Here is a 15982-nt window from a genome sequence, read left to right on the forward strand (position 1 = left end):
CTTCGTTATCTAGAACTATGCTGCAGAAAAGTCTCTACATGTTTACAAGCTTCAACTGACCACCACATCAGAATCCCCTCTATCTCTACGAAAGGGGGTTCTCTCTCCACAATCTATTTCAAAACATGTGCACCCACAATATCTATTAAAAATCCCTCAATTAGACACCTAGACAGTCAGACATCAATATCGCTTATATTGTATACGCTTATTTTTGTAAAGGCACACAAATTATAAGGTAGAAAACATTGACAAGAATTGCGAACTGTATACGTTTAATTTAATTTATATCACTTAAAAAGTCGCAAACCTTCCATAATTCAATTTAAATTGAAAACGTCTCAAGGTGATATATATATATATATATATATATATATATAGAGAGAGAGAGAGAGAGAGAGAGAGAGAGATTGCAAATAAATGTGAACCAAAGAATCTATCCAATGTGAAATGTCAAAAAAAAAAAAAAATACTGCCACAAGACCCCAGAATACCCTTACTTTTCTAAGCAAATTTTGCAAAGATGCTTGAACGAGGCCAAAAGTTAGATAACTGAGGGCACATTGCTGACAGATCTGTGTGCATGCAGCCAAAGGTAGCAGCTTGCCTTGCAGTGGCCTACTAAGGCAACACTTTGCAAGCATATCACCTGGGTCACCAATTTGAGAGAAATGTTAGCTTTCAGAAAAGGTAATTCTGTTCTGCTGGAGATCTACTTGCTTGCATTTTTGCTAACGACATATCTTCCTGAAGAACAGATAAGTTCCGATCAATATCAAGTGATGACACCCATAATGCCTATGCCTGAACACTTTCACCATTCTAGTTTCCCGTTTCTGAGTAATAAAAAGTACATCAAAGACTTGGAATTACTCAAGCTGGTTGTCAATAAGAAAACAGAAAATAATAAATGGAAGATTTCACTGTGGATGTTTACTTGCCTGGAAACTGTAGTCTAGATAAGGAATTTGCCCAGAAAACATGTTCTCAAGAACACAAGTCTGTAAAGCATGTGCCGTTATCATTACAGCAATAAATATATGATAAAAACGTGAGAGGAAAAAACAAGAACAAAAGAAAATTTTTGCTTTCCCAGGGTGGCAATTCTACCCATAATATACTAACACACGGGAAGGGTCAGAGAGTACAGTGATGTATATATGGTAAGCTGTTCCCTGCAAAGCACTGTATGTTGACATCTAGTTTATGAGACAAGACAGGATGCCTATTTTTCTACTAACCTTGAATAAAAATGAATATGTTGTGCAATATTACAAAAGAAACCAGATGGTGGTTACTGTTCCAATACTAGCTCACAAATATTCCTGTACACTGTACGTAGCTTCTGGAAACAGTACTTGTTTACACCATAAGACAAAAGGTGCCTATAGCACTTTATTAATCTATAACAATTTTCATAGTGTCGTACGCTTTTCTAACTTTTTCAACAAATCTGCTAAAAGCACCCAGAAATAATCATTTCCATGGTACAATAAGTAAAAATTTAGGTGAGAACAAGGAGGTTTTAATTTAACAAAATATTCTCACACGCACAAGACCTTAGCATACAAATTTGACAGCAAGTCAAAAATAAAATGACAATAAAAGGCAGAGGACAGTGGAGGCACACAATATAGTACTATGAAAAAAAGAAGCCAACAAGAGTGTCATTAACAAATACTACTAGCAAAAAAGAAAACGTAGAAAAGGGGTGGGAGGGGAAGCACCCAGTAAGCAACATTAAAGTTGAAGTTGCAGCAGTTGCAGCACTATAGTTGAATTCATGAACGACATTTTGCAAAGTTCAGTCAGGGCTCAACAACTTGCTTGCAAAAGATGAGCAAAACAGTTGGCAGTGTCCATTCATTCGACATCGCTGCTGTATCCCATACTGGAGTATGCGTTTGTAAGAGTGCTTTTGAGGTGGGGTTAAAGAACTGTGGATACATTAAATGGAGAAGAAATTTCGTGGAAATAGGAAGAGAGTCATTTAAGGTCTAAGTATGACCACGGCCTTGAGATCTGCCCCATTAAGGACAGAATCACTCCTTCATCATGAGGTTGTTGGTCTTGGACGTAGAATCAGCCTCCCACCCTAAGGAAAGAGATATCAATTGTCATATAATGCAAATCACCCTTCAATAACACCCTGCAACAGTTTCTGGCAACACTGTTACAAATAATAGGCAGCCACAACCTGCCAGTATGGTTATTATAACATTATTAATAGTACCCTCCTGTTCCCCACTATTCGAATTTCAGATTTTATAATGAATGCAGCATGAAAGAGTGCACGAATCGCCTTGTTAAAAAAATTCAATTATGGGGTTTTACGTGCCGAAACCACGATCTGATTATGAGGCACACCACAGTGGGGGACTCCGGAAATTTCTACCACCGGGGGTTCTTTAACGTGCACCTAAATCTAAGCACCACGGGTGTTTTTGCATTTTGCCCCCATTGAAATGCAGTCACCTTTTTATACTTCTTAGTTACATGAGAAAGCAAAACAAGCTTTAATAATAATGTCGAAGATATTTACTCTTACCTTACAACAAAACACAGCCATAAAAACAGCAAAGGAATTGTGGAGGGCCATATAAAGCGATTTAAAATTTCCAGGAAAGTTTCACATTACACAGCAATAGGGAGACTCCACGAGAGATCGAACTCCGCTTGATATTTTTATGTCTATTTTTTTATGTCATACAGGAATATTCAAACTGCACGGAATTGAAAATATAATTGCCAGAAAGCAAGCCAAAAAGATATTTGAAGGTGGCTGCGCGAGCATCCTCCTATTGCTTACCACAATATTTTCTGATTTCATGGCCGAATTAAGTACAAACTAAAAATGTTGAAAACTTCTCTGCTCATTTTCATATGCTTCACAGTAAATTAGTTCCATGTCTTTCTATGCTGTCCACAAAAAAACAAGAAAAGTAAGAAAATTCCAAACATGGCCCAAATCAGAATAGGTTTACAACTTTGATGCGACTTGGTGCATTTTCCATTTCACACAGAAACTTGAACAAAATAAGCATCAAACGTAGAACATTCTTTTTGTAACATTTATGCAAAACGTTACCTTCCTACAGGAACCATGAAAGAATAAAAAACAAATAGCTGAATAAACAAGTTTGCTAAAAAAACTCTTTTCAAGTAATACTAATAATAAAAACTCCAGTTCCAATTTTGCAAAAATTTTGAATGGGAGTCCGCTTATGTTGGGCAAAATATGGGTGCGATAATGTTTCGTTTGCTTTATTCACAAAATATAACGAGCCAAATGTTATGCATGCTGGCGTTAGTGCTGCAATGACTTGTTCCGGTTGGTTAACATTTATTTTCTTAAAAAGAAAAGTGGAAAAGGCAACGGTTGTCACAAATGAAGAAAGGTTTTTTATTGTGGAAAGAACAGAGAATGTGTCTTCTGCTTTGTTTTCTGGGATGCAAGAGAGAACAAACTCAACACTACTTGTGGTGCTCGAACAAATTTATTGCATGTCCTTAGCAAATAATATTTAAAAGGGTTTAATCACCGTTAGCTGCCTACCGGCAGTTCTCGCAACGGACAGCGCACGTCCGCTTGACTGATCACGGACACACATCCACACATGCCATGACTGAATTCCAGGCTTAAACGGCACCGACTTCCACTGCACTGACTTCTACTGACGATGATACTCGATGGCTGCAGCAGCTGCATGAAGCAGGGCCACTTTCTTGAGGAGGTCGCCGCTAAGTTTGGAGAAATCTCACGTGCCAATTGAATGAAAGCGGCGCTTCCAGACTCGAGGTTGTGCATGGAAGCTTGGTGCTTAAGCAGTCCACTCACACCAACACAGGCATTCTACCAATGCCCGGTAGTGGAAAATATCTACCTCACAGATGAATACTTGGAGTGTATGCATTTGGTACCTATTTTTAAGATGACTCGCTGCATCCTCACTGACGCATGTTACATGACAATAGGCAAGTGCTAGGACACTGCCTCAGGATGCACGTCGTCACAACAGCAAAGCTGTGTGTTCCTTGTCGTGGTGACACAGGTGAAAAATGGAGCTTTCTTGTGCCAATGGTACTATTGTATTTCGTTTGAAAGAAGGACAGTCCAGCTTCCCGCAAAATCAAAATGCAGAACAATTCTTACGTGCTGTTCGCACTTCTTTGCCTCATGAATAGCCGTGGCTTAAGTGCGGCGTATGTATTCGTGAAGAATCCATTTCGTTAACCATTTGCCAAGCTCTTTGACAAAAAGGGTTGGAAATGACGTCTTCTTGATCAATGCACCGTTTTCCCAAACAGCAAATGTGACCTCGTCCTCGTCGAGCATTCCCAGGCTGGCCAAAGTGAGGGCAGCACTCCATGGGCAGCGCTCGCATTCACCTAACATACAATCTGAGGTTGGGGAGTCGCAATGGCACAATGCTTGCATGCCTTTCAATGAGATTTCTAAGCTGGTTATGTTCTCAAGCACGGAAACAAAAAGGTTGGCATTAGCGCAATAACCACAAATGCAAACCTCTTGTTGTGGTACGAGAAGCACCCATTTTGGACGCAGGCTATAAAACTCTGACAGGGCAATGGCACTTTTGGGGTGAGCTGCTTTGAACATCTAGAACATCTCGCAGATAGAATGTGTCATAAACCGGTTTGAGGCGCACTCTCTCTGGCCATTTGTGATGACTGACACAATGGCCTTTTTGTTCGGGCTCTGCCGAGAGCACCCAAGTTCGTCCTTGAAGTAGTTGAGCACAGCTTGTATACCCGAAGGGTTTAACCTTGACCTCGTGTAAGGATCAAAATCTGACTACATTCCATGCTTCTCACGCCAATTTCGGGCCTTTCTGAGCATGTACGTTGCGACAGCTGGGATTGTTTCTTGAATGCATTTGTTTTCAATTTCTGGTGGCACAATGGTTAAGAGACAGAGGTGCTCTCGATAGCACCTAGAAGCCTCGTACACTTGCTTGAAACAATTTAACCAGCCAGCGTATGCACGACATTCTGTCACAGACTGTTCAGGTATGCTGACGCTTCCATAAGCAGCATTTAAAGTTGAGCGTATCTTTGTCACCACGATGCTTTCAATCACGGCCGATTTTCTCTTTCCGTAAGATTGTCTGCTACATCTGTGAATGGAAGATGGTTGCTCCAATGGTGAATTATCAGAAGAAAGCTGGACGTAGCTGTTCAAGTCATCAATTGCTTCTTCTTCCTGAAGGAATGCCTCGTCAGCTTCATCGCCGGTGTCATTAGATGAACACAGGATTTACTTGAGGCGTGCACAGCACTGGTGGCAGACCTCGTCGGTGTAGCAAATATCCTCAGCCTATGGCAGTAGCTTCCGCAGGGAGGCAACATCCAAAGTGTTTATGCAACGAAGATTTTTTTTCTTAGCAACCTTCCTCTTGCAGTGCTCATAATTGGCACAGAATACTCGAACCAAGCTATGAGCCGCATGAATCACATATAGAAAACACCTAGACCAAGTGACAACGTTTATACTGAACAGCACCACACTCTTTCTGTGGCTGTTTCTGCACGGTTGTCATGACTGAGCCTCCTGAATGTCTTATGGTTTCATGTTTTATGAACAAGGCTGCACTAAAGCTTTTCACTGTGAAAACGTCTGGGCCACGCTTGTTATCGAAGGACAATGTCCGTCTGGCACTACCAGTGATCTCTGCTGTTCTCGACATGGGAAGTGCATCAGAGCAAGGCACTGACAAGACCTCATAAATTACTAATTAGGTAACTTCAGCAGCCCTTGGCTCAGCCATGTTGCACTGCACTTTTTTGGACAGCTGAAACGCAGAGGTGAAGGTCGAGGGAAGACATTATCTGTTAGCGATGCAGAAAATATCTGATAACAGTAAATTAAGTAAACGGCTTGGGAAATGACTCATATGTTTTTAAAAAGGCACAGTGCAAGTTGTACATGGTGGTGCCAAAGAAGCTTCCAGTATCCACTGAATGTGAGGGATGGGGTGCAGGCAGTAAAGTAGCATCTGCATGTTGGCACAGCTGCTGATTATGGAAGTTCTCCATCGCTTATGGATTAGCTTGCCTTGGCGCCGCTTACAGGCGATTTACTGTGTGCTCCAGGCAGGTTTTGGCAAAGTCAGCCACAACATGCACTAGCGATGTCTTGCATGCTATTGACAAGCAAATACAGGAGGTATAACTGCGATGCCCACAGACGTTGTAGGCTGCAAGCTCAGTACACATCAGCACTTTAGAGGGCGGCAGACCCCGACCCCCGCACCTGCTAGATACAAATAAAATCCGACAATAAAATTTTGTTGAAAACAAGCTGCCAGAACGAAGTTCTGAAGCAGCAAGGAAATTAGAACTAGATTTGCATACAATGCAAACCGATAGACAACCAGCAAAGGTACTCAAGCCAGCACGCTCAACATGGGCCACTTTAGCCCATAATATGTTGTGAATAAAGTAAATGAGGAAACATTATCACACCCACATATTGCCCGACATAAGCGGACTTCCATCCTAAATTTCCAAGCTTTTAAGCTTATCAAACCACTCAACGTGCAACAGGAGGATCTATTAAATTTGAAAAGACATTTATTCTAACACAGAAAAAAAAAATCACCAGAGTTGCCCTTTAAAGGGCCCCTCGCTACAAGTCTGGCCATTTTGAGCTGACGAGTGCCGTGCATACAATGCGTGCTAACGATTGTGCCTGCTAAGTATTACATAGCTAAGTGCCGCGGAAAGAGCTGAAATTTCAAACCGAACGCCGTTTGCCCTTCTCTGTGGGCGCCACGCTCTAAGATGGAGGGATGACGTATATGTGCTAGATCCGCCTACATACATGTATCTTTGCTGTGACATCGCTCTTAGTGACTCGTGACTTCGAGAATTATTCAAGGCAACATTTGTTATTTGTGTAATATGTTGCTTGAATATTTATCTGTTGCATCGATAGACGAATTAAGGTTTAGAGAAATAATAAAACACACAAACCGATTGTCTGTGTGTTTTTGTTTCACTTCACACCGCAGCAAGATAGATGTACTTCCGTTTCGTCTGCTTGTTCCCACGTCGTGCAGTTGCACGCACTGATACTGAAACTATGCCATTTTTTACTGCGTTCCAGCATGCGATCATGCTCTGTGATCTGCTTGTGCCTGCCTTAGTGTTTGTGTAGCACTGACTTACACCGCTAGTCAGGTGTTCTCGTGTGCAGCGCGCACAATTGTGTGCTGTGTGAAATGAGACAAACACAACAGCTCACGTGCGACACCATCAGTGGAAGTGTGCCGCGCAGCAAAAAAGCGAGGAGAAAAAAGAAATGAAGGTGGGGCCCGTGACGTATGCGTCACGTGATCCTCGAGGTCCGGTATGGGAGAACGCAGGAAAGGAATTTCGATTGCAAAGGCTAGACAGGCCAAGTGGAGAGAGTGTCTCTTGGCAGTTGCGCTCGCCTTCTGAAATCATGGGCTTGTGGCACTGAAACATTTCTATCTCGGCTATTAATGAACCAACTTGAAAAATTCTTGCAACTGAGGGCTCCTTAGAGGGCACGTAACAACTTCTAGCGTATAACCAAAATTTGCTATGGGGCCTGGTGAGGGGCTCTTTAAAGAATAAAAGGAAACAGCAGTAAGAACTATTTAGCAGCTTCTCAATTTCCTTACTGTACATTAAAATAAAGCAGTCTACAATTATAATCAAATGCTAGAACAGGGAATATGATCAACAAATGATACCAAACATACACACTTACAATGCAACCACAAATATCATTTTCACCATGCCCCAAAAAAACGCACACACACACAAGAATGAACATAAGAGAACCCTGATCCCTGATTGGCATCACAAACATGATAATATTTTGCATAAATGTTGCAAAGAGAATGTTCTCTGTTTGACACTTCTTTCAAGTTTCTGTGTGAAATAGAAAAAACGCGAAGACGCATAAAGTTACAAAATTTTTCTAATTAGGGTCATGTTTGGAATTTTTTTACATTTTTTTTTCGTTTATGGACAGCCTAAAAAGATGCATGAAACTAATTTACTGTGAAGCGTATTAAAATGAGCAGAAATATTTTTCGACACAATGTTTTTAGTTTGCATTTAATTTGGCCATGAAATCCGAAAATATTGTGGTAAGCAATAGGAGGACGTTTGCACCGCCACATTCACATATTTTTCTGTCTCGCTGGGAACGCTTTTTGGTAATTATAGTTTCAGTTCCGTGCAGTCTGAATAGTCATACATTACATATATATAAAAAAGAAACAGACAACAAACATATCAAGCGGACATACATGTTTGATCTCTCATGGAATCGCTCAAGAGTAATATATTATTTCTTCACTTCAGTTGCAATAATTCAATACAAGATTTAAGAACAATTTGCATAAAAAAGAAAATAGATTCATGTTACAATTCAACCATTAATAAAAGGGCAACTGCGGCAATTTTTCAGGGTCAAGGAATCGATACAAAATTTCTAATATGTGTTCTTTTTGACACTCTGACCGTACGACAAAAAAAAAGTTATTTAGTTTATCCGAAAATGAATTTGAAGGATTATCCTATCATGTGCCGAACTTGCACCATTAATGTATGATATTTTACTAGCCATCCTGTGCTTGCTAATGTCAGCACCCAATTTGTGAGCAGATGATAGTGACCAAGGAGTGGGTGCCTGTCAAGCATTACCAGTGAGTGGACCTCCGTTCGGAGTAATCAAACAATAAATCCCGACAACTTCTAGCGTATAACCAAAATTTGCTATGGGGCCTGGTGAGGGGCTCTTTAAAGAATAAAAGGAAACAGCAGTAAGAACTATTTAGCAGCTTTTCATTTTCCTTACTGCACATTAAAACAGCCTACAAGTAAAATCACATACTAGAACAGGGAATACGATCAACAAATGATGCCAAACATAAATACTTACAATGTAAGCACAACTATCCCTTTCACCATGCCACCAAAAACCCACACACACAAGAACAAACATAATAGAACCCTGATCCCTGACTGGCATCACAAACACTTCTTGGTGATTAAAATAAAAACAAGGCCCACATAAGTTGGTCTGACAGAACAGCTGCATTATGCAAGTGCTCATTTGAAAGTAAAAAAAAAATTATGGGGTTTTACGCGCCAAAACCACTTTCTGATTATGAGGCGTGCCGTAGTGAAGGACTCCGGAAATTTCGACCACCTGGGGTTCTTTAACGTGCACCTAAATCTAAGTACACGGGTGTTTTCGCATCTCACCCCCATCGAAATGCGGCCGACGTGGCCGGGATTCGATCCTGCAACCTCGTGCTCAGCAGCCTAACACCATAACCACTGAGCAACCACGGCGGGTCATTTGAAAGTAAAGTCAACAGTGACTGACAAGAATGACAGCCAAGATGGTTCAAATGTACTTACATCATCACAGGACATGTTGAAGTCAGACAGAACATTTCGCACTCTTGAAACAATGCTGGAAGTTTTGTATATGAGTCAAGGGGGTTGAAAATGTAAAAAAAAGAAAAAAAGAAAAAGAAGAAAGAAGCACATTTGGACACTGGAAATTGCTCATGGTGCAAATAATAAAACATATGTAATGATCCAAAGATGTTGGCATCTCCATCTCCACTAAACATCACCACCTTCAGTAGTGTGAACACCCCTTTCAATATAATAAATCACTAATGGACTGCAACTGCATGAAATTTCTAGGTTTCCAATGCATCATCAGTACTATGTACATAACTACTGATAAGAACCATGCTTAGAACTTTCTCACAGAACATTCGCCCATCAGCAGAGCATGACTGTGCCATCTGGGCTTGGCCAAATGAAATATGCCAGCACAAAATCTTTGTGGCCACTTACGTGCGTGAAACTGAAGAAATTCGGCAAGCAAAAAAAGGATACATGGATGGAGTGACCACCCTTTTATGAATGCCCATTAGAAACAGTATGACCAAGATGATACTGCTGATGGTGAAGAACATGTGGTTCATCAATGACTGCACAAATGTGGCCTGTAAAAGAACAATAGGTATGAGAACAGAAGCTCCTCGTCAGCCATCTAAAGCAAAGGGGGCATGCACTAAAGAGTAGAACTTTGTGCCCTAGTTTTCCACCTCGTGCAAGTGAATAATTGGGCACAAGTTAAATGCATTTTTTGCAGTGTCCAGAAATTAGTTTACAACAAACTGTAAACCACAACAGTTGCATACCACACATAAAATGGAAGTAATAAAAAAAACGAGCATCTGAAATACCTTGGTGGTCATAGTTTCAAAATTATGAACCAGCATGATTACATAAAAAAATTATTGGAAGTGGTGTCATGGGTGAACCGAGTACTTCAACTGCATCAGTGCCAAGGCATGCGGCCGCCTTGCTATTTGCATCCTATTCACTGCACTTTAGGCTGCTCATTATTTTATCTGAGCAGACTAAAGTGCATGGTTTTAGAAAAGTGCTCTTATGGATTATATTTATTAATATCAAGTGGCATGATTTCAAGACCGAAAGCTACATAAACAACCTTGGCCCAGCTGGGGCTCTTTAATATACACCTAAATCTAAGTAAACAAGTCTTTTTATATTTTGCCCCTATCAGCATGCAGTCACCATGGGCAAGAATCAAAGCCATAAGATTGGGCACACCAATAGAATAGCATGGCTACTCGGCCACTATAGTTTCGAATATCATTGAACTGCATAGATATAAATTGCTGGTGGATTCAACACAAAGGTTAACAGTGAAGTTTCACATGTGTTGTGATGAGAGCAGACTTTTACATGTTACAGAAAAATGTAACCAATTACAATTACTTCATTGAAAAATGTAATTGATTACAGCTACCATTACTGCCTCATGAATGTAACTGAGCAATTACTAAAGAATGATAAATTACTTTTACATTCCTTCCAACATTTCTTAACACTGCACAAATACAGCAAACAAAATGAGCTCGTCTGGCCCTTTCAGTGCTTCCTCTGCAGCCTTTCACACAGTTTATCATAAATAAAAATTGCTTTTAAATGTATTTGTAGGTTATCTTCTCTCCTTACTTGTGAGGAAATCAGCAGCGATATTAAAAGTTTGCTCTATGTGTGCGCTGAACAGTAAGTTAGTTGATGTTGTAATGTAAAAACACTGGATGGGGAAATAAGGGAACAAAAAGCGAAATCTAAACTTTTTGAACATGAGCATTCTAGCTCTAATAACACTTGTACTGTATAGAAATGCGAAACCATCGCAAGATGGAAAATGCAGTGCCAACAATACAGGTTGCGTGGCCTGCCTTTAAGATGAGGAAATAAATAAAGAGCGCCAGATTTGCCTGTCTGAACAGGCATATCCACAAGGCTTATTACTCTACTTACTCTACTGTAATTCCCAGCAAATTCACATGCTTAAAGCTGTAGTGCCTCTTGCAGTTTCTGTCGTCAATAAAGTATACTGGTTACATTCAATCGGTGACTGTGCATTATTGAGTGAAAAAAAACGTAACTGACCAAAACTACTAAACAATGTACTTCATCACAAGTAATCAATGACATGTTATTTGTAATGTACAAGTCTGGATGACAGTGTTAAGTGGTGTGAGCTGCTATTTTGTAGTGATGCCTTTACTGACGCTTCGCCCGGGTTGGAGCGTCGCTCTGAGCACTCAACACGAAAAGCGCCGAAAAGGCATTAACATCGAAAAAACATCGCTACAAAATCGCAGTCTTGGTTTGGCCAAAGCTCATTTATGCAGCCACAATGATGGCATTGCAAATAGTTCTGGTTGAAGTGGCTTTCACATACTTGTCCACAGGACAAGTAACTTGAGAACACTACATTAGCCACTCATCACCAGAACTTGACATTACTAGAACTTTGCATTATGCAGTACTGTATGCCTTTATACAAGCAAGCTGCACAAATGGTTCGCACAGCTTCATTTTTCTCTTCTGGTACTGCGTCAGCTCAAGAAGCCACATGTCCCTTTACTAAACAGATTTTGCAGCTACTAACATCACTAGGAAGTTTGGAGTGTGTGTGTTTGTGTGTACAGCACTCCAACATTTTAATAAACTCATAGGAGCGTTGACCGGCACATCGGTCAGTGCCATTTCACAACAGTGCATCTGTGAAGCAGTGAGCGTAGTTGCATGCGTGCAGATCATCTTAGTGCTGGTCGATGCTCCTGTGAGATTATTAATCTCTTGGAGAGCGGTACATAAGGAACACCGTTATACACAAGCTGACAATCTAGTCAGCTTATAAACCACATGTCTTGGTGGCATTAGCAACACATATGTGCTCAATTCCAAATGCTGCTGATACATCACATGGAAACCTCCTACTGAGAAGTGAAGGCTTATCCTAGTGGTAGAAGATATGCAGCGCAGGCTCTAGGCGGCTAAAATTTCTTAAGAATGTTGGAGCTCAATTTTGCTTGTCCCCATTGCACTCTGCCAGATTTAGCAAAACTACTTCTTAAACTGGCAATGTGACATAAAACACGCGCTGGATAAACGAGGGGTGTGGGTGCAGGTGTTCAGTCAGCCAGATAAAACGGGACACCTCAGCGAATCATCTTATGAACGCTACAAGCAAAATGAGTGACAGCATGACTGCACGAACTTGAGAGCGGGACGTTATGATGCTAGTGAGTGCCGCTGTAGGTTTTACATCAACCGAAATAATGCACAGCTAAGCACACTACACATACAGAACACCGACAGGTATAACATGAAGTGACCGCTTATCTGTCAAGAATATTCGTTTTTAAGTGTAGGAGGATCCATCTCTCAGAAGGTCGCGCGAATGCAGATAATATACACAAATGTTATCAACCGAACGTAATCATATTACCCTACTAAACATAATCTGCGAAAACCGAATCCAATATACGCAGTCCGCAAAACATTTCGCACTCAAAATTACGCGTCTATTGAATAAATACCTGTGACGTGACCGGGTCCATCAACCACTGCCAAGCACCTATCGCCGTGCAGATCGAGCTTATGAAGAGAATAACTGGAGGAGAGAAAGTGGTAAAAATTGGAACAGTGGCAAGTATTATTCAGGACGACAGATACAAATAAATACGTTTTGAATGTCAAACTGTCGCCAAAGTGAAGCGGTAAGAAATTACTTCTCCAACGCTTCGTCTGAGGGTTCAGGTAACCGATCACCTCCGTTAGCCGCCGTTCGAAGGCTTTGAGATCTGGGTAGAAACGAAGAAATAACACTATGACAATAGATCACATCCTCAGACGTACGGGAGCGTTGCGCACATGTTCATGAGCGAAGAAATACTAGTGCTCTCACCCTCACAAGCTGTTTGTTCAAGTGACATTTTGAGCGTTTGAGCGAGCAGCACACGACCTCAGCAAAAGTGGCAGCCTATTCACAACAAAGCTACGGGAGAATGAACACACATGTCCACGCCCCCAAATTATACGTCCCCAAGCAAGGCCACCGAAGTGACCATAGAACGTTTAGTTTGTTCAGTACGCGTAAAACTGTCTGCGCTCACGCGGGGTACAGTGGTACAGTCGTACAGTGAACTCCTAGACCTCCTACATTTTCCAGAGGCTGCTCCTAAACGACTCGCTTCGGTTCTTGCTTTGGCTCATTTTGGCCTTTAAAGCTCATAGTTATTTCAGTTTCGGTTTCGATTCGGTGTTGTCGCGCGTACACGTACGGCGCCTTCTCGGGTAGTTCCCGGCATGCAGGAAGGAAAACAACTTAATTGTTCCCGGCACCTGGTTGCACACGTCGTTGTTTTGGTCTACAAATCCCAACACATTTTGGGATTTTGGGTACGATCGTGCCCAAACGCAAATTTAAGGCCTAAAATTTTGTGCAGAGGACTAATCCTGCTTTTGCGGTTGGGCCATGTAAAACCGCCGCACATGCAGTGGTTCGGAAGAGTGTTACGAAGTTGCAAATCACTCTATATATTTATAAAAAAACAGAATGCCTGTGGATCATTAGCAGACCAAATTACTGCTCAAAAGCGCTCCTACATTTGCTAACGGGAAGAATTCTTAGCCTCATGCCAGGAATGTTAAGGTAGGTAGGTCTCGTCTTCTGTTGGGTCTGTTCAAAAAAAGATATATATATATATATATATATATATATATATATATATATATATATATATATATATATATATATATATATATATATATATAGAGAGAGAGAGAGAGAGAGAGAGAGAGAGAGAGCGTCCTGTGGTACAATTCGATCCACGATCTTCCAGGACAACAATCCAATGCGGTACCCATTGTGCCAGACGCGTCTTCTCCCTTCATTACATAGAAATATTGTCACAAACGTCGAGCGAATGTTATATTTACATGAAAAAAATAGAGAAAGAAAGAAAAACAACAGAAGAAGAAGTAGTAAAAATGAAGAGCATGCTAGACACATACTATACTTAAGAGCGTAGACAAGAATAAAAGTAAGGCCGAAAATCCGTAAAGGGAATTATCGTATATGTGCGAAGCTTGTGCTCGTCGGTAAGACTAGCGTACGGTCGTTTGTTGCGCACCGCTTTACCGAGCTGCTTGGGCGCAACGCTCCTCGTGCCACGTGCTCGCCACGCCACATTTCTCTTTGCGTAAAGTACCTCTACAAGTATTCATATTATTTTTGAACTGCAGGAGGAGGAGGAGGAGGAGGAGGAGGAGGAAAAAAACTTTATTTTGCAAAGGAATTTGGGACCTCCCAGGCCCCCTAGGTCCCCGCACGACCCCACTGCACTCAAACGTTCATGTTTAACATGTCCATGACGCTGGCAGCCCGGTTGGCGGCGATCTTCTGCCTTGCCGGGTCCGTGGAGCGTAGTGAGGTCTCCCAGTCCTCCCAGGTTTGGAGTGGTACCGGCCCGCCGGGGGGAGGAGAAGCCGGACAGGCCAGGAGTATATGGGTGAGGTTTGCTTTCGGCGCATTGCACAGAGGGCAAGAAGGGGGGATGGGTCGGTAGTGGGATAGGAGGGATGGGGTAGGTAGCGTGCGCGTTTGCAGGCGGCGCCATAGGTGTTGCTCCCTGGTAGTGAGGGAAGAGTGGGGGGGTGGGTATATTTGCCTCTCGGCACGAGCATTCGCGATGAAGTCAGCGAAGGTGCACGCACGCACCCTCGAGAAACCCCCCATGAGGTCCGCCTGTGCCCGGTTTCTCGACCCTCGGGCTAAAGAATCGGCGGCCTCATTGCCAGGGTTTCCCGAGTGCGCGGGCACCCAGATGAGCTCAGCGCTGCGGGAGAAGGGAGGGTTCTGGGTCAGTATGTGGAGGGTGGCAGGGTGAACTCTGCCCCTAGCATAATTTAGCAGTGCAGTTTTAGAATCACTCAAGATGTAGGTAGCATTGGAGCTGCCGAGCGCTAGGAAGTGGATACCGTGCGATGTAATCTGCAGATTTTTTTATCCTGTTGTAAATGTCCCAAAAATGAAAAAGCGTCACGGCAAAGAATAGAACTAGTGTTGTTTAAGTTTTAGGTTGGTTGCACAGCCGATAATTAACATTCCAGGGTAGAGAGGCTCCTTTTCCATGAATCCGTGTTTTATATAAAACTAACAAAATAAAAATGTGATTTATTTTTCTTTGATGCCGCGTCGACACACATGTCGGCGGACGGCCGCAAGCGAGGTAGAAAGGGCAGTAGCCAGTAGTTCTTTGAACAACGGTATATTATGAGAAAACGTCACAAATGCAAGAATTGTATCCCAGTTGGGATCTGGTCCGATATACATAGATATCAGCTAATGTGCGTTGAAATCGCTCTGTCAAACCATTTGTATGTGGGTGATAAGCTGATGTCGGTCTTATGAACTGCACGACATGTTCTGAGTATTTCTTCGAGAACTGTCGACAAAAAGGTCTTGCCTCGGTCACTCAACAGGACGTGAGGGGCTCCATGGCGTAACACGATGGCTTCCAGAAAGAAGGTGGTGACGTCTGACGCAGAGCCAGAGCGTCGAGGA

The 15982-nt window shown here is 42.0% G+C and overlaps 1 protein-coding gene across 2 annotated transcripts; it reads right to left on the minus strand.

The window, feature by feature from the left end:
* Nucleotides 1-1509: 1509 nt before the first annotated feature.
* Cnep1r2 (CTD nuclear envelope phosphatase 1 regulatory subunit 2) lies at nucleotides 1510-13598 on the minus strand. Of its 2 annotated transcripts, none has more exons than XR_012830060.1 (6): nucleotides 13322-13598; nucleotides 13100-13217; nucleotides 12954-13027; nucleotides 9916-10025; nucleotides 9424-9478; nucleotides 1510-2095 (listed from the first exon to the last, which is right to left on the minus strand). XR_012830060.1 is itself a non-coding variant. In XM_075702246.1 (6 exons), exons 1-6 carry the CDS (start codon nucleotides 13347-13349, stop codon nucleotides 2054-2056), a joined length of 381 nt encoding a protein of 126 aa, XP_075558361.1. In that variant the 5' UTR covers nucleotides 13350-13598; the 3' UTR covers nucleotides 1510-2053. The 2 variants fall into 2 exon arrangements, 1 of the variants encoding a protein (XP_075558361.1); XM_075702246.1 differs by having other exon boundaries at nucleotides 13146-13217.
* Nucleotides 13599-15982: the final 2384 nt, after the last annotated feature.

Source organism: Dermacentor variabilis, chromosome 1 (genome assembly GCF_050947875.1).
Source record: "Dermacentor variabilis isolate Ectoservices chromosome 1, ASM5094787v1, whole genome shotgun sequence".
NCBI classification, from domain to species: domain Eukaryota; kingdom Metazoa; phylum Arthropoda; class Arachnida; order Ixodida; family Ixodidae; genus Dermacentor; species Dermacentor variabilis.

Bases quoted from the DNA above. Each gene is read 5' to 3' on its own strand.
- Cnep1r2 (XM_075702246.1), bottom strand. From the start codon at position 13,349: ATGTCACTTGAACAAACAGCTTGTGAGG. The intron at 10,026-12,953 runs GTATTTATTCAA...GTTCTTTTACAG, and splicing joins TGGACCCGGTCACGTCACAG to GCCACATTTGTGCAGTCATT. The intron at 9,479-9,915 runs GTATCCTTTTTT...CAAAACTTCCAG, and splicing joins AGGGTGGTCACTCCATCCAT to CATTGTTTCAAGAGTGCGAA.